Raw genomic sequence first — 18,582 nt, forward strand, 5'->3', positions numbered from 1 at the left:
AGCATTTAAAGTTAAATGTCCTATGTGGTATGTTCTCAAATGAAGTGACTATATCTTCAATATTTTTATATTCAGGGAATTGATCCACAAAAGTGTGAGTTTATTTAGGAAACATTTAGTTTTAAATTTAAAGAACTTTCAGCTTTGCATATATCTCATGAAATCTAGTTGTCAGGGAGCAGAGGGGAAAAGTTCTGGTTAACCACTGGCCAAATCAGATAGAAGGAAGAAAATTCAAAAAATTTCAGAGATCGTGGATGGAGTGGTAGAGGAAGAGACGATGCCAGAAAAGGGGGATTTTGCAAGTTTGAACAAATTCACTCAGGGTCTTCAGGTTTTAACATAACTTCCAAGACAGCAGCAATGTGGCATAGTTATTTTATTTTTAACTTTTTTTTCGGGTTTAAAAAAGGAGGGTTTAATTAATTATATATAAGAATGAAACCAGACAGGGCAGGGGGCAAGGGGTCACCGGAAAGCACAAGTCCCCTGGGGCCCTCCCCTTCCCCTACCTGCTAAATAGCTAAACAGCTGGAACCAGGTCCCAGTGACCACCGGTCCCTCCAGGCCCCTGGACACCCAGCTCCCTGGGCCCTCAGACTGCAGTCTACCTGCTGCAGACAGGCACTGGCCAGGGCTGGGACAATCAAGGGGACATTCGGACAGACACATTTTTTTTGGTTGTTTTATGTCAAGCTATTTAATTGGGAATGAGGGAGATACAGATAACAATTTTCCCTCTTTCTTGTTAATTTTCTTAAACAGAAGATCTTATTTTGTAATAGAATGCAGTAGGGAAGCTTACTCAGTCTACAGACATTCACTGGTCACCAAATTTACGGAAACCATTTTTTACTATGAAACAGAGAAACAAGAAAAAATATTGGAAACAAGGGTAGTCGCCCTGGGCCATCATTTTTGACCTGGAGCTAAGAATTATTTTGGTTTTTCTTTGTGTGTCAATATATGGTATTTAGATCTCATTTAAATACGTTATTTAAATATTGTATTCGGTATATTTCTATTGTACTCTCCACTTATTATATTAATAGTGAAATATTGATGGATGTTCATCATCCAAATAACATGACTAGATTAGGTCATAAGAGCCTCTACATTTTCAGGTCTCCAACTTCTGCTTCCATCAGGGTAGTCCCGTGTCTGCAATCCTGTTATTCTCCAATCACCCTGTTTCTGAAGATGTTTGAGCTGCCTCTACTTAAAAAATTCTGGTCCCGGCAAGAACTAAAGAATAGAACTTCTCAGCAAACCATTCCAGCCTCAGGACGAACTCCCTCTGTGTGCTGACCCATGCCATGCACTCCAATATGTTGCTTCTTTTCTTCTCTGAAAAAATTTCCCTCTAAGACTTCTTCGTGTCCCTAGAATCTCATAAATAACCATCCTCCCAAATAGCTAGGTCTGTGAGAAAATGGAAAACTATGCATGTGTTATTCTTAATTTATTAATTGCCACACCCTTAGGGGCAGGCCTAGACCACCTGTATGGAGAATTAGGGCATTTCTGGTGTTGGTTATGGGGGGCGACTTGGCTTGCTGCTTGGAAGCTGGAATGTAAGGGCTGCTCTTATGCGTCCAGGAGAGAAGCCATGAGCTCCCCATAGAGGGACAGGAATGTCTGAGAGGAGTCCTACTTAGCAGGTGTTGTGGTGATACCAGACCTGGGGAAGAATTTGGGCGCATGGACAAGGGGAACCCAGGGCGGTCTCTCTTTCTTCGGGTGACTGTTCCAGTCTTGTGCGATTTACAGTAGCTTTGGCATTTACTTTGTATAAATACATCCCATTTCACATTAAACATAATCCTAAATATTGTTCCCTTTGCAAATGAGATCTGATTTCCATTTACAAACGCTTTATTGGTAACTTCGATTTATATAAATTATTCATATTTAATTATTTTCAGTGAGTTACAGAATTCTAAATATTTCTAAGTGACTTTGGATTTTACTTAGTATAACATAGTGCAGATGGGGGAACGGGATGGTCTGTGAAACTTCCTGAGCTCACAAAGGTAGTGGGTATAGAGATGGGTGACAGGAGGCCCTGGGCGGAGTGCTGGACCACTCCAGGATGGAGTCAGAGAAGGAGATGGACAAGGGGTGGCCAGTGAGGTAGGAACTTGAGAGAGTGGATGTCCTGGAAGACAGTGGAGGCAGTGCCCCAGGGAAGCAGAGGAATCGGCTGTAGACATCACTGGGAGGTCAAGGAAAATGAACACGGAGGGTTGAACGCTGGATTTAGAAATGCACATATCACTGGTGACTTCTAGAAAAGCCATTTTGGTGGAGCAGTGATGGCAAAAATGTACTGGTGTGGTTTGAATAGTGGGGAGGACAGGAATTTGAGAGAAGAAAAGACAACTCTTTTGAGGTTTTTGCTATTAAAAAAAGAAAAAAAAAGCAGAAAATAGGAGAATAGCCCAGAGGGAAAGCAAGACTTCATCTTGGCTAGATTTGTGTTATTTTATTTTATTTTATTTTCTAATATCTTAAGGTATTTTTAAGTTAAGAAATTACAACTGTAAGAAATAACACATTTGTTAACAAGTGTTGGTGGGGTGTGGAGAAAAGGGAGCCCTCCCACACTGTGGGTGGGAATGTAAATTGGTGCAGCTACCTTGGAAAGCAGTATGGAGATTTCTCAAAAAACTGAAAATAGAGCTACCATGTGACCCTGCCATTGCACTCCTGGGTATATATCTGAAAAAAAACAAAAACACTAATTCGGAAAGATACCTGCATCTCAGTGTTCTTAGTAGCCTTATTTACAATCGCCAAGATATGGAAATATGGAAGCAACTTAAGTGTCCGTCAAGAGATGAATGGATAAAGAAATATATATATAATATTTGTTGACAAGAGCCCAAATATATATTCCTTTTGGAAATATTTTTTAAATACTCAAATATATTTTAGACCCCAAATTTGTAAGTTAATACTGTAATTATACTTCTTGTTGTTTTTAACACGCTCAACTTCAACGGCGTAATCAGACCATATGAAGTCAACAGCGTCAAGTGAAGCTCTTTGCTCTGGCTTCTCGGGGACGACTGTAGTGCGGCATCTAGATACACTAACTGTGCTGACCGTTCTTGAGTCAACATTTCACTGGTCTGAAATGTGTCCTGGAACCATGGATCTGCATGCCGAATCATCTTGTGAATTGTTTCCTTTTTCCCCACAATAGCTCTGTGTCAACATGACCAATGAGAAGATGCACCACTATATCAATGAAGTGCTTTTTCTACAGGAGCAAACAGAATGTGTACAAGAGGGAGTTACCATGGAAACGGCTTATTCTCTTGGTAACCAGACTGGAGTTTTGGATTTTTTTTTCCAGGTATTCACATAATATAATTAGATACTTTACAGGATGCATGCATTTAAATATACTGGAGACAAAGAACTTTCTTTCACGGGGCCTTATTTTGAGGATATCTTTATGGCAGACTCAGCAATTTCTAATTTATTTATAATCTTTCAGTGTTGATTGAGGAGCACACGACCTTTTCTCTGAAAGGGCATTTGAAGGATTACCAATTGATTAAAAAGACAAGAAGTATCAGATCATTTTGTTATAAAAAATATTCAGCTGCAGTTATGTCACTAAAACTCTCCTCTTGGCGTAGTTATAAATACCCATTGTACAAATATAATATTTTATAAAGTAACTCTAAGACTAGCAAGACCATAAAACAACTTCAGCAGAATCTTGTTTGTCTCCAAATTTCTAAGTTTGAATATGGAAAACCTTGGCAGAAAAAAATATATATATATACGTACATATCATCTTAGTATTTCTGCAGGTGTTTATGCTTATCTTTATTGTTCCTACCTTACAAAGCAAGAATCTTTGCCTCAATATCGCCATCATAAAAGCAAAAATCTATCACACAAACATCAGTCTCTATCTACTAATATAAGGCTTTATATAGATTCACCAATAATATTTCTAAAACACTTGAACAGTGTTTAAAACTGATACCATTTAGCTATTGAGGAGAACAGTATATAATTTTCTACCCTTTATTTTTATAAAGGTATACTTACCAATTAACTTTATTCATTTTCTGAATATGTGCAATGTTCTTGTTTCTGGTACCAACTTGTCAACTTTCCTTGTTTTAAGTACAGAAGAAGTTATCTTCCTCCAGAAAGCCCTCCCTCATCATGACACACGTAGTATACAGTTTACCTCCTTAAGGTTATAAGATGGGTTGACAGTAATATATACTTACCTGAATATGGGAAGCCTTGGGTACCCACCACCCTCCTTCTCGCTTTCTGCTATGTCCTTGACTGCTAAACTGCGGCCAGCAGAATGAAGTTATTTCTGTCTCTTGGGTTATCGTCCTTGGGGTCTCATCGTTGGAATGGTTATTTCAATAGTGGGACCCTCATCAGTATGAACTGGAAATGTCAGTGGATATTTCTGCTGCAACTCCTCTTTGATATCCCCCAAAATGAAATGAAAAGACATACCAAATATAGGGTGAAACTTGAATTTCTACCTATAAAGAGGTAGGTCTATATACCAGAAAGAAAACATACAACTTTTCTGTAGTTGGAAATTTTATTTTTATTAAGGTGAGAATATATATTTTAACAATGCCAGCATTTTAATGACTTTAAAATACACTTATTTATTTTCAGTTCCTCTAATCAATAAATACTACTGAGAACCAACACGACATCAGAGGTTTGCTAGGTGGTGCGGATACAGCAATGAACAAAAATAGACATGTATTGATAATAAAGACTAACTTATTTTCTCAGTGCTTGTATGAACATGGTGAGGCTGTAAATGGTATGCATGAGCAATAACAAAAATGGCAAATTGAGTAATAGAAGGAAAAAACTCTCTCTTCTTAACTTGCAGAAGCCTTCTGGATTTCTCTCTTTATTGGATGAAGAAAGTCAAATGATTTGGTCAATGGAACCAAGTCTTCCCAAAAAGCTACACAGTCTTCTAGAATCCTCAAACACAAATGCAGTTTACTCCCCCATGAAGGATGGGAACGGGAACCTCGCCCTCAAAGACCAAGGCACAGCTTTCACCGTTATGCACTACGCAGGACGGGTGAGTTCAGAGAACTGAGCAATTTATGGTACGCACTAATGGGCCAAAGGTCTTAAGAACAAGCCTTAAAGGTTTTGGTATTTTAGAGTTTTGATCATTGAAACTGGGTGAACAACCCACAAAATGTTTCTTTCCTAAGCCTGATAAGGACTTAACATCTTCAGAATGTGGGTGATGGAGCATGCGGTATGATTCTTCTCATAACGTTTCCATATTTATAACTTAATAATACGAGCAAAAGAGACCTGGATTTAATACAAGAGCTCTTCTGTGAAATTTGGGATATTTTCAAAATCCAAACAAACATTGGACATCTGAGTTTACTTACCCTCAATATAGTTGTTAGTATTAAATTACTTTTCCTAAACCTAAGGAAGAAAGCAACTCTCCAATCCCTCTCCATTCCCTAACCAGCTTTGTAAAACATGCTTCCTCCTTCAAATCCTCAAGGACCGACTCTTATCTGTCTAAAACATGTCACAGTCCTGAGGCCAGCCTCCTATCGGGCTTCTCCGAGCTGGTCCCTGTCACTTCCTCCAAGGCGTACCTGCCACAACTCTCCTCTGCAAAACCCCTGTTCAGGTTCTTTTTTCCAATCCACTCCCTGTTTTCCTTCAGATCCCTCCCCGCACACGTGATGCCTCTTCACACTCAAGCTGGAAATATCCTCCTTGCCTTCCTCACAAGGTCAAATTTTATCCATCTTTTAATGCTCACATCCACGTCCCACTTAATCTCCGATCCAGCTTCCATCTATAGTTAATTCTTCCACTTTTGAATCTGTAGCCGCCAGACTTTCCTCCCTGTTCGGGATGTAGCACAAATAACATTATTAGGGGGTGAAATCCCTAGTCACTCTCTCACTCTCTGTGTATTTCAGTTCACTTCAGCCAATGTTTTACTGAGACTCTACTATATGCCAAACCCAGGGCACTAGAGGATCGAAGATGAGTAAACCGTATTTCTCGCCCTCAAACGTGTCACAGTCAAGTAAGGAAAAGGAAAGTTAACAAGTACTTAACGCTATAATTTGCTCATAGTAATATTAGTCATGTTGACAAAATTCTCCATTACCACAAAGAAGAAAGAATTTATTTGGCTCATAAAAAGAGTGTAGAAATGTTTTCAAGAGGAGGTAAAATGTGACCCTGGCCTTTAAGGGGCTGAGCTGCCTGAGATTGCGAGGTAGGAGCATCCCAGTAAAGACAAGGGCTTCTGAAAATGAATGAACCCTGCGTCTGTCTGCATTCGGTTGCACAGGACAGAATCCTGTGTAGCTGTTCAAGCAGAAAATAACTTCAGTGCGGGAAAATCACTGTCGGGGGGACTCTAAGTTGAACTTTCAGAAATGACCTTAACACCGCCCCACAGGACAGGGCTCCCTCTGTAGCTAGGGCCACGTCTTTGATCAGGAAGCCTGCAGCCTGATTGAGAAACTGCTGCTACAGGTACTGACTCCCAGTAACTGCTGCCACCTAAACCAGTAAGAGGCCCATTCCCCGGCACTCAACAAGGAAGAGTCAGTGGCTGAGCCTGGAGCCTTCAGTGCTGGAGAAAACCAACATCTCCTGGACATGCTCACCAGGTAAAACACAGACACAGCAGAAATGCAGCCTCCACCACTTCAACTTTCTAAATCTCGGGCAGTAGTTCAGACAGGTGGAAGCCGCAGAACAAGCGGACCCTAGCTGCAAAGGAGTCTGGGAGAAGTAATATTCGCACTTTCCAACATCTGCAGGGCAGGAGGTGACCAGGATAAACCTAACACTCCGCCATTTCCACCCACATCGTAGTTGGGAAATGGTACCAGACGTTTGGTCAAGTCTATGGAGGTTGGTAGGAAAAAAGTCTAGGAAGGTTGTTTGTGGTGAAATCATGAATAAATATGCATGTACGCCTCAGGACTTTGTCCTCTTGACAGTGTTAACTTATCAGATGGTTTTAGACAGGGTGGGGGATGAAGTGAGAAAACCAGAGGACATGATGTAGGTAGGTTAGGAAGAAAGGAAGGGGGGCAATTGAAACACTCCAACAAGGACTGCGTTTGAGTCAAAGCGGCAGGACAGAGTGGTGGCATTCCCAGGGAAGAGTGAGTGACTGAATGTGTGGAGTCAGGGAGGGGACATAGCTGGAGATGACCCTGAGGGCCTCACCCTGTTGACTGATGGAGGTTGTTTTAAGCCAACCGAGAAGGGAAATCCTGGAGAAGGAGGCTGTTTGGAAGGAAAGATATTCTGCTTTAGATGTTTGGAATTTGAGGTTTTTAATGGAAATTCCCATGAGATGCTGAAAATACTTGACATTGGGAGGCTGGCTGCTTCTGGAAACCTAGTCATAGTTTGGGAAATGTATATAATTGCACATGGAGAAGAGGGAGAAAGATGTTAGTAGGAAAGAAAAGTATCACAGAAACGAAGAGAAAAGAGACGTCCGGGTCAACAGGAAGTGAGCCTCGACAGGGCACTTAGGCCAAGGAACAGCTTTGTGAGAAGTTCTGGTGGGACGGTGCCATATGATGGCTTAGTGGATGTGGGGAGGAAGTCAGTGGATGATTTTATATAATAAATAGATATTCTCAGAAATTATCAAATATCCTTTAGAGCTGAGAGATTTAGCCTTTACATTTTTTAAGTAACAGTAGCAATCTTTTAGTCCTATGTGCAGCTTTTTTAATCTATATTTTCTTTATATTAAGAATTTACTAAAGAATATAGAAACAAAGATACTTGCATAATAAAATAACATGTTATTTTACTTTTCAATTCAAATGTTAGAATGTTAGAATACTTTTCAATTCAAAAGCTTTTGTGTCAGAATTTTTTTTATTGAGGTACAGTTAATTTACAATGTTGTGTTAGCTTCAAGTGTACAGCAAAGTGATTCAGTTACACATAAATATATATATATATATTTTTTTTTTCAGAATTATAGGTTATTCTAAGATATTGAGTATAGTTATTCTAAAATAATTGAGTATAGTTCCTGGTGCTGTACAGTAGGTCCTTGTTGTTTATTTTATATATAATAGTGTGAATCTGCTAATCCCAATCTCCTAATTTATCCCCCCCCCCACCCCCCCCCCACCCCCCCGCTTTCCTCTTTGGTAACCATAAGTTTGTTTTCTATGTCCATGAGTCTATTTCTGTTTTGTAAATAAGTTCATTTGTATCATCTTTTTAGATTCCACATATGTGATGTCATATGATGTTTGTCTTTCTCTGTCTGACATACTTCACTTAGTCTGATAATCTCTAGGTCCACCCATGTTGCTGCAAATGGCATTATTTCATTCTTTCTTATTGCTGAGTGATATTCCATTGTGTATATGTACCATATCTTCTTTAGACATTCATCTCTTGATGGACATTTTATTATGCAAGTATCTCTGTTTCTATATTCTTTGATAATCCCCAGTGCCTGGGAGAGTATCTGGCACATAAAATGCACCAATAAATATTTGATGAATAAATGAATTATTTGATGCTTAAAAAAAATAATTTGTTGAATTCATAGGATTTAGTTGAAAAATTACAATAAGGTATAACTGATGATTTTGGAAAATTATTTTTCTGTAAGTTTCGTGGAAGCTATCTTCAGTCGGTATATACCTGACCCGCCTTGTAAGTGTGTTTGTATTGTATCTTGAAGATACACTAGATGTTCAATAAGTGATAATTGCATTAAACTGAATGGTACCAAGCTTTGGAATAAAATTTTGCTTGCTAATTATTGTATGTTTGCATTTAAAAAGTATTCTACAAGCACCTAATAAAATGTCAATGGTTTTAAGAAAATCTGGGGAAAAACAATGAAGAGTTTGAATGAATGGAATCATTTCACTGAGTTCTGATAGCAATAAAGCAAAGCAGAGAAAGCCAATTGATTAGTTGCCACATAGCTAAAGCCCTGTGGAATCACGAAATTTCCTGTAAAAGCACCTGTATATTTTAAAGCAGGATTTTCCATAATTGGAGTCAAGTTTGTGGTTTTATAAAAGTCTTTCATTTCACTGAGATGTACTAAAGAGTCTTAGCCCAAGGACTCCCTGAGGACTCATTCACATGTTAAAGTATAGATTCTATGTAATTTGTGGCAATATGTCAAGCCATATGCCATTCTAATCATCAGATGTAACTTCGTATACTTAAATTTTGAGCTATTGCATTTTCAAGGAAAGCAGCACATTCTGCATTTTATAAATCAGGAGATGTAGCAAAGAGCTAATTGGCTTAAAATCAGCAGGCAGGGTCTATTTTGGACAGTAGGATGAGCAATCCTGAATAGCTCTTTGATGATAAAGTTGATCCCAGAGGAGACCTCAATGGCTTTGGGGTTCGTGGGTTTGTTCGTAGTCTCTTCTTTGGCCAGATGGATGTGCTAGAGAGTTCTTATCACCACTTGCCCCTCCATGCCTGGTTTACCTAGTTTTGTTAGTAAAAACATGCCCTATCTCATAGGAAGGACGATCATTACTGCTGGTGATGATATTGACATCCAGCCTCCTGCCCCCAGAGACCCACACATGTGACTGTTCTGCTCTGACTGCGAGACCCTGCCATGCTTCTGAATCTCATTTGGAGCAGAGGCTCAGAAGTCCTTTTAGAAATGTTTAAGCAACGTTATTTAAATTGTAGCTGAAGATCTTCCCTAAACACATTTGAATTTTTCATTACTCATAGGAGCGTGGTGTATTTTCCAATCTCCATTACAGAAATATTTTAAAGTAAATGGTATGAGGCTGTGCATGAAGTATTAACAGGGTCTCACTAATGAGCATGAATTTGAATTAAGGAAGCTGTGAGTTGTGTGTTTTTTTATCGTTGTTATTTGTTTTAGCAAATTTTAAACCTTATATGGGGTTACCTGTTTTAGGAATTGCTCTTAAACTTCTTGTAGTGATTTAAATGATGGATAAGCATGAAATCCAGACGTGTGTCTAATTTTATTGGCTTTTAAAATTAAGAATCTTGAAGGAAAGAAGAATTAGGATTTGGCAAAAGACGTTGGCTCTTAGGAAAGTTGAACTTCCATGAAGGTGATTCCTAAACTCTAATAGGAAATAGTATTTTGAAGTTCCTACATTTTAACGTGAGAAAAGGAAATTGATTAAGAGATAGCAAAGCAGTCTGAAGTAATAAAAGTTAAATTCATGAGAACAGAGGTCAAGATTAATAGCTATAAAATATATGACACTTACATATTTGACCTTCTTTGGTGTCTGCTCGCAAGGTCTTTGTCTGAACGTTGTTTATTATGATCATGTTTTTTTTGGCATGAAGTGATTCTTTTGGGATCTCGGGTAAGTGTCCCGTTGTATGACTGGCCTTGATGATTTATACAAATCATGCTGGGGTGTGGCTCTTACCTAAGGTGACGTGCCTGTGTTTTAGCCTCCTTCTGTTTCCACACCTGTAAGTATCGTAGTGGATGGAATGGTGCCTGCCCCACACAAAAGACAGGTCCTCGTGCTTGTGCCTAGAACCTATGACTGGGATCTTATTTGGGAAAAGGCTCTTTGCATGTGTAGTTAAGTCAAGGATCTTGAGACAAGAAGGTCCTCCTGGATTATCTGTTAAGCCCAGTGACAAGTATCCACAGGCCGAGGAAGGCCGGGAGCCACCAGAAGCTTGAAGAAGCACGGAAGGAGGGCAGGGATGCCAGATTCCAGAGTGGTTGCTGGTTACAGCAGCCCCAGGAAACTAACGCACGTGTTCATTGGGTCAATGTTTACAGATTAGAAAAGCAGTGAGGAGTTTTAACTAGTAGCGTTGTAGTTTTTGTTTTCTTTTAACACATTTGATACATTTGAAAATGACTCTGGCATTTCTCCATCTCTGTTTTTGCTCACATGGTTTCCTCACCTGTAATGCCCCTTTCCTCTTTCTTTCCAAATCATACCCATCTTCCCAAGGCCAAGTTCTTGGCCTGATCCAAATTTCCCTGCTCTGTCTCTTCCCTCATCAATAAGCACACCTGATACTTACCTAGCAGTGTTCAATTTGCAGAGTGCCTGGGAAACATTTTCACCACAACCTTCTTTGTAAATGTTACTGTGTCAGTTTTCCAGTGAAGTAAGCCTTGGTGGGGTTTAGTGGTTCACCAAATATTATACAGTTATGTGTGAGTCTCCTGGGGGCACCATTACGAAGTCCCCCATCCAGCATGGCTTAAAACCGTAGAAACGTATCCCCTCTCACAGTTCTGGCGGCCAGAGTCTAAAATCAAGTGTCCACAGGTTGGGTCCCTCTGCAGGCTCCGAGAGAAATCTGTTGGAAGCCTCTCTTCCAGCTTCTGGGCTTGCCAGCAGTTGGTGTTCCTTGGTTTGTAGACACAGCACCCAGGTCTCCGCCTCTATCTTCACGAGGTTTTCTCTCTCCGTGTGTCTTTGTGTCCCTTTCTCTTCTTTAAGGACACCAGTCATTGGATTTGGGGTCCCCTCCCATCCAGTAGGACCTCATCTTAACTAATTACCTCCACAAAGGTCTTATTTCCATAAAAGGGCACATTCTGTGGTTCTGGGTGGGCATGAATTTTGGGGGCACACCAGTCAACCCACTACAGACCAGTAGGTCACAATATGGTGTCTCAGCTTTCTCACCCCCCCACCCCCATATCTTTCTCTCTCCACCATGGTATGTGCTGAAATCTTAGTGTTTATTATCTCAGTCATGAAATCTGTGTTGTGTAACAGAGAAGACGCACTGGGGCACTAGGGGCTCCATTGCTGTGACTTTGAGGGGTACACTGACCCTCAGCTAACATACCCATGGAGTTTGTAACTAAGGGGAATATACTTATGAACCTCGTAAACTTGTTCTGAAGGGTAAGTGGTGGGCAAGCAATCAATGCAGGTACAACTGTTTTGAGACGTTGTGTCAAAGATGCGAGTCCTATTTCCCCAACAACCGCTGAAGGTCTTTCCACGCAGGAATACCACCATATTTGGCAAAATTTTAAACTCGTCAATCACAAGTCTCGAAGTCCTGAAAATATTTTGGGAATTACCTAATCAACTGGCTGTACTGAGAATATTAGAGGCCCAACTGACTTTCTCAAATTGAATCATTGGTAAATGTCCTTGATTAGTTAAGAAAGATATTTGTTAATTCCTGTATCTTATAAATGTGCTCACGTTGCATAAATAAATGTTTTATAAATGTGTTAGAATATTTATTTTTATTTATCATGATGTTATTAATATCGCTTTAGCAGATGATAAGGAATATGTAACCACCAAAGTTATAGTATGATATTTTCTTGTACTTCCTATCACACTTGAAAGACTTCAGTGGAAGGTAAGTGCAGGAAATTGAGATTGTCTCTATCTATGGAAACTATAATATTAAAAGAAAAAATATTTAGATAAATGTTTCACCTTATGTTAATGTGACATTCTGTTTTTCACTGACTATACAGGTGGTTTTTGTGATGGGTAACGCTACCTTGATTAAAGAGAATTTTTGTAAAAAATTATATTCTTTACCATTTAGCTTTATGACTAATGTTTTAATCAGGCATACAGGTGTGTGAAATTTTACTGCAGATTTTTAAAGGTCCTCTCAATATCATTTTCCTTAAGAAAATTGAAGCGCTCTCTGCAATTTACATACATAATCCAAGATGTAATTTACAACAGAAGGAAAACGTACAGCGCGTTATATAATGTGCTCGTGGGTGCGTCTTTATGTGGGTGGGGTTTGCTCGTATTCATCAAGGTTCCTTTTCCATCCTCCTAAATCACATCCTGGTGAGGTGGATAAAGTCCTAATCCCAGACTGTAGACCCTAATCGTTATCATCATGTCACTGATTTCCACAAGCCTTTCGGGGAACCCAGTTACTAAAACATTGCTGATGGGAGTGATGTGGGGAAAAGACTGATTTGTGGCCAGTCTATAAAATACCTGAACTTTTTTTCCCTTCTCCTTGAAAAAGGATCTACCCCTATTGTGGAATAAATTAAGTTTGAAATATGTCGGTTGAGATTTATGGTGTTGCCCGGACGTCTGAGAAGCAGAGATCTCTATCTCACTGAGGCTGCAGTACATTCTAGGTGACAGAGGGATGAAAGCCGACCTCTTTGCCCTCAGACGTGTTTACATAACATGTATGTGGGTGAAACCTTGGTCCCTTCAATTTCCCTGTGTCACCTGTGTCAGGAACACCTTCTGTAGCTTGTCTCCTGGCCTTCACCTCCAGAGATTGGTGGGGACACAGTGTTCCCAAGAAGACTCTTTGAGAGTGAACCTTTAAATCAACGGGAAAAGGAGATGAACTCATCAATAAGGAAGTTTCTCCAGGCAGAATCCCCAGACCTAACGATGAAACCTGTCTGGTCCAAGCCAGACTGATACTATTAAAGGTTATTTGACAAAGGTATTTTGACCCACACAAAGAGAGCCTAATTTACATCTGTATTTGTTCACCTCTTGGGCAAACTTTTAGAAAAACAAAAATTAACTCCCCCAGGCTTCTCGTGCTCCATTTCTTCTATCAATTTCACCTTTGGCTTACATTTTTGTAGACTTGATAAATGTCTCCTTATCCAGAGTTTCATTAGGAAGAGAAAATACAGGCTCTTATTTAGGGAATCTTCCCGTTTTTTTCAAAGATTTAACTGGTTCTTTTATCTTCATGGGCTGACAGACATTTATAAATAGGGAACTTTAGATTTCCTAGAATATTGATATCTTATTGTTAGTTGATTGGTATTTTTTCTCCTTAAAAGGAACCAATGAAGCGTGTTCATAAATTTCAGTTGTGGTAATTTTAATTCAATGCCCATATCCAGAATCTAGATATCTAGATAAGGACTCTTAACAGTAATACTATGTGCTTCTAATAACTTTCTCTGTTGATTAGTATTTATCAACTTAAAGTGAATCAGAATGAGAGCAAGCAAAACTATTAGATGGAATCGCTTAATGGAAAAGTAAAAAATAGAAGCCTCTGCTTATAAATATTGATGCAAGAGAGAGATCAATTTACCACTACGCATGAAATCCAGACATTTTTCAGCAGACCTCAGATAGAAAGCTGAAACCAGGCGTGAAAAATTATCAGACCCATTTATATTTACTGAAAACGATCTTATTTCTTTTGCTAAAATCCAATCTTTACACACATTCTGATGTGCTATAGTGAACTCAAGAGTCTATCTCAAAAGTTGCCCATTTTTATCAGCTGTTAATCCCACCTCTTTCCTAGGGATTATATTTTGCATCATGTAAGTAACATGGTGGAGAAGGGGGTTATGAATTTGACTGATGAGTGAATTTACTTACATTCTGTAAATATTGATGATTCCCAGGAGAGTATTTTATATCTCTTTCTAGGAGTTTATATGCTCTCATGATTCAGTTTCGTAGATGACATGGCTCCCATGTCTCTCCAGTCTGTTTCTCTGTGGGCTTCACACCTACAGGTCTACTTTTAGTATCTCTGCTTGAGTGGCATCTTCACGTTAACAGATCCAGTGGCTAACTAAACTAAATTCCCCAACACTCTCTCAACTGACTTCAAAAAAGTAAATAAAACTGATTTGCCGTATTTGTCCCACTTTTCAACTCATGGTAAAATCAGAAACCCAGTTAATTACCAAATACAAGCTACTCTCTCCCCACTTACCCTTAGAATCCAAATATCCCTCATTTGTATTCCAGCGCCCGAGGTCACATCACCTCCCCCTCTTGGGTCCCTTCAACCGTCTCCTAACACTAACTAATGGAAGAAATGTGAATTATGAGTAAAGGGATGAATGAATAGCTTTACTTAAAGGCATATGAACTGCTTTTATTTCATTTAGCTTCTTGTTTCCCTGGTGACACTGTCCAGAATTAAATGTGATTATTCTGATTCGACTTGTTAATAATAGTCCTGAAACAGTGGCGGTGATGCCTGCTTTCTTTTCCATATTTTTACCTCCCAGTTTACCTCCTTTGGTAGAAGAATAAACTCTGATTTCTCTTTTAAAAATCAGATCTTCCAGACCGTTTTAACACTCTCGTTCTTCGTGTACCTGGTAGTTGAATATGCACAACTCGGGAGATTTAATCAGGATTCGATTTTTATTTTGGGTTCACACCACTTTTTAAAAATATATTCAGCTGGGACAGCCCTTCCTTTTAACCAGATAAAAAACCCAGGCAGCTCCAGCGATATTGCTGGTCTCTCCTAAGTAATAGAGAGTCCTTTATTTGCTTTCGTTGGCGCTCACGGACTCAACTCAGCGACGAGGAATTTCTGGTCCTGTATAGCGATCAGAACCACAAACTTTAGCTGACAGTTTAGTCCCGTCAAGCCCCAGCCACACAGCAGACACGGGACCGTGGCCGGGAGCATCCTGTTTTCTGTTTATTCTTGTGCTGGGTCCTCTCATTTCGTCCCAATATGGCTTCACGCACACGACTCCTTTCGAAGTTTAGGGCTGATGCTGGCTTGGGTGCTTCCATGTGTCCCTGAGACGCTCCCCTGGGGGGGCTTTGAGGCCCTTCCCGTGCCCTTGGTGACGCTGTTTCCCCCTCCCCCCCAGCTGGCTGCTCCCCTGGGGCTCTGGTTTCTGATGTTCACCCACAGACGCTCTCCACCGGACCCCACTCCTCTCAGCCTCACGTATAGCCTCTTGGGCAGAATGTAACCCAACTTGGGATTGTGGACCAGATGAGGAAACTTCATCACACCCTTTGTACTTCATCAAAAAGCGTAATATGTCCTGCTCTCCACTTTCTGGAGCTGACACACAGCGGCCCCTCCCCCTGCAGCAGGGCTGTCCCTTCCCTCACACGCACCCCATCCTCCTGCCCATCTCTGACTTTGTGCTACTTAGTGGGGGTCGATCACCCGTTCCCAGTGTCCCCCTAAGTGCTGGGACATCGTCCAAGTGTATGAGGGCATTCCATGAAGTCTCCTCCCTCTTGGTTTAGGGGCTGGGGGAAGAAACTGTGTAAAAGTATTTATGGCCCTATTTGCCTGCTGTATAAAGCAATCACTGCTGTGCACTCAAATTGGTGTGAGAGCAATAGATCCATAGATCCATAGATAGACAGAGACGTCCAAGTCAAATACCGTACTTAGAGAAATATGTACACACACACACATATATAAAGGAAATATCAGTGCCGCCAGAAGCACATGTAAGCCGTCCATGCTGTAGTCTGGGATGTCCTGAAATGCCCCAGTTATCACTGAGGGTAGCTTCATTAGAGGAAGTTGAACTTTTAGCACGTAACCACATGGAAATACAGATTTCCACATCGGAGCTACATTAATTAGGTGGTAATATAATTAGCAATTCAGTTAGTCCTTTACATTTTGCCTTGCAAGGTGGAGTGTCCACTCTGGAAAAGGCTCTCATTCTAATGCAGCGTTTTATATGTTACAATGGGTAACGTCTCAGCCCAGTAGGAGAAGGAAGGACAAAGAAGACGCAGGAAGTCTAGGTAGCGAATCCCTAAGTGATGCCACAAAAGGCTCTCCTAAGAATTCTCCACCCTTGTTTTCCCACTCAGGTGGTTTCCTGTTGGCTTCCTGATTCTGGCCTGAATGGAGAATTGGTTGTGACATTTACGTTTCTAGCCTACAGTGCCATGCTCTATTTGTTTCCATTTCTTTTTCTCTAACCTGCGAGGCCTCTCTGCAGGTACGCTGAGACCCCCTCCGCTCGCCACATGTGGTTCATTTCACGGGCTGCGATGCTATCTCCTTGCACCCTCAGTCTTCTCAGAATGAGTAGTTTTTATCGCTCTGTCTGCATCCATCCATCCGCCCTTCTAGGCCTGCCTTGCTCTCTTGGCTTTCCGTCATACCTTCAAGAGCTTCGTTATCTCTCGTCAGGTGTCCTGAACAGTGACGAACACGGTATCTCTCCTTGTCCTTTTGAGCTGCAGAGCAGGTAGAAGCAGCTGAGCTGTCAGCACCAAGACAGGAATAGACAGAGCGAGAAACTGGGGCTGGTGGAGGTCAGCCGGGGTCTAGCCTGAAAAAGAAACTGTTCCAAATTTTCAAGCAGAAGAAAAGGAGTACAGGCAATAGGTTCCACAGGAAAAGTGGAGACAGATGGGAGACGATGAGGTGACCCAGAGACGTGGGAAGCAGCTGCCTCCTCTGCGGCTGGAGATGGGAAGGGAGAAGACAGTCCTACGGGAAGTGGAGCTGACGGCAGACTGGCACACCTTCCTTGACCTCGCGTGGCCCTCCTCCTGTGTGCCAGCTCCTGGAGCGGGGCTGAGACCACAGACGTTAGGATGTTAGGCCCCAGCTCTGGCAGACCCCGTGCTTTCCTTATCCAGGTGGAGCAAGCCAACTTCTCTCCCTGCAATTCAGGGAAGTAAAATCAGGGATGGTGGATGGAGCCATTTCCCTGGAACTCGCTCACCCTTGCACTTCAGTTTCCTTGGAGATTAGCCAAAGCTGAGCTTGACAGCCTCCAGTTGGGAAGACAATGCGTGTGGTTTGGCCTTTTGGGACTTTCCTTTGTGGACCCAGGAGACTAAGTATCTTGACGGATTGTGATTCACAGCCATGGCGGAAGTTTTAGAACCCCCGTTTTTATGTACGGCGAACATAATTTTCCTTTTAATTGTACGTATTGCAGTGCCGGAGTGTTACAGCGAGTACATCCAGAAGAGGAGCGCGTGGCCGCGGCTCCCCAGCCTGCACTCTTCTCTCTCGGCATCCTCACCACAGCATGTAGACGAGTGTGCTAACTGCTGAAACGTGAGGAAAATGCTAAATTTCCTTTGGAGCCATTGTATTGAATGGAATCATTCCAAAGGAAATCTTTGACTACATGACAATTTCGTTAAGATTTGTATGGGCCTGTATGCATATAAATTTCTCTGTTACAGGCATGAGGGATGCTGTCACTTATAGCATGAATCCTACAGAGGAAAAAAAAACAAAAACAAAAAACAAGCCTGAGTTTCAGTTATGTTAAGACAGAGGGGGAAAAAGAGCATTTATCCTGGCCTCTATCTTTTGTGACTTTCAGGTTTTTTTTCTCCTTTCATCCCCCAAACAGTAAACCAGCAGGAAAAGGAGGGGTGGGGCTGAGAGCAGAGAAGCTGTCCTGAGTGACCTAGAAAGGCCCATGCCTGAAACCTGCTCCTGCCGTTCTAGCAGTGCCCGCTACGTCCCTCCCGAGTGGCACGGCTGAGACAGGACAGGCCTTATGTGTCACCCTGGCATCACAGACTCACAGAGCTAGGGTGATTCCTAGGGTACATTTTTTTCTCCTTGCTGTTTTCCCATTCATACAGATTCCTCTGTCCATTTAACTAGGCTCGGAGGCTCACTGCCCTTTGAACCACCAGGAGCCCAATGGGGTGGCCTTTTCCCACTCAGTGTTGCAGCACCCATGGCTTCTATGCAACCTTAGTGCCTCTTCAGGCCAGTGGTCCCAGTGAGGTCCGGAGGCTGAGGCTAGGTGGCTGGTGAGTGTAATGTGCTTTTACTCTTCCAGGGAGATGGGCTTTATTCGGAAGC

General features: G+C 41.3%; 1 protein-coding gene across 1 annotated transcript in view; it reads left to right on the top strand.

Moving 5' to 3' along the window:
* Positions 1-18,582, top strand: part of MYO16 (myosin XVI) — a 406,857-nt gene that overhangs the window by 245,591 nt on the left and 142,684 nt on the right. The window contains exons 21-22 of the mRNA XM_068526630.1: positions 3,209-3,361; positions 4,901-5,101. Coding sequence (XP_068382731.1) covers positions 3,209-3,361; positions 4,901-5,101 — 354 coding nt within the window. The remainder of the gene's footprint in view (positions 1-3,208; positions 3,362-4,900; positions 5,102-18,582) is intronic.

The sequence above is a fragment of the Eschrichtius robustus genome, chromosome 18 (assembly GCF_028021215.1).
Source record: "Eschrichtius robustus isolate mEscRob2 chromosome 18, mEscRob2.pri, whole genome shotgun sequence".
In the NCBI taxonomy this organism is placed as follows: domain Eukaryota; kingdom Metazoa; phylum Chordata; class Mammalia; order Artiodactyla; family Eschrichtiidae; genus Eschrichtius; species Eschrichtius robustus.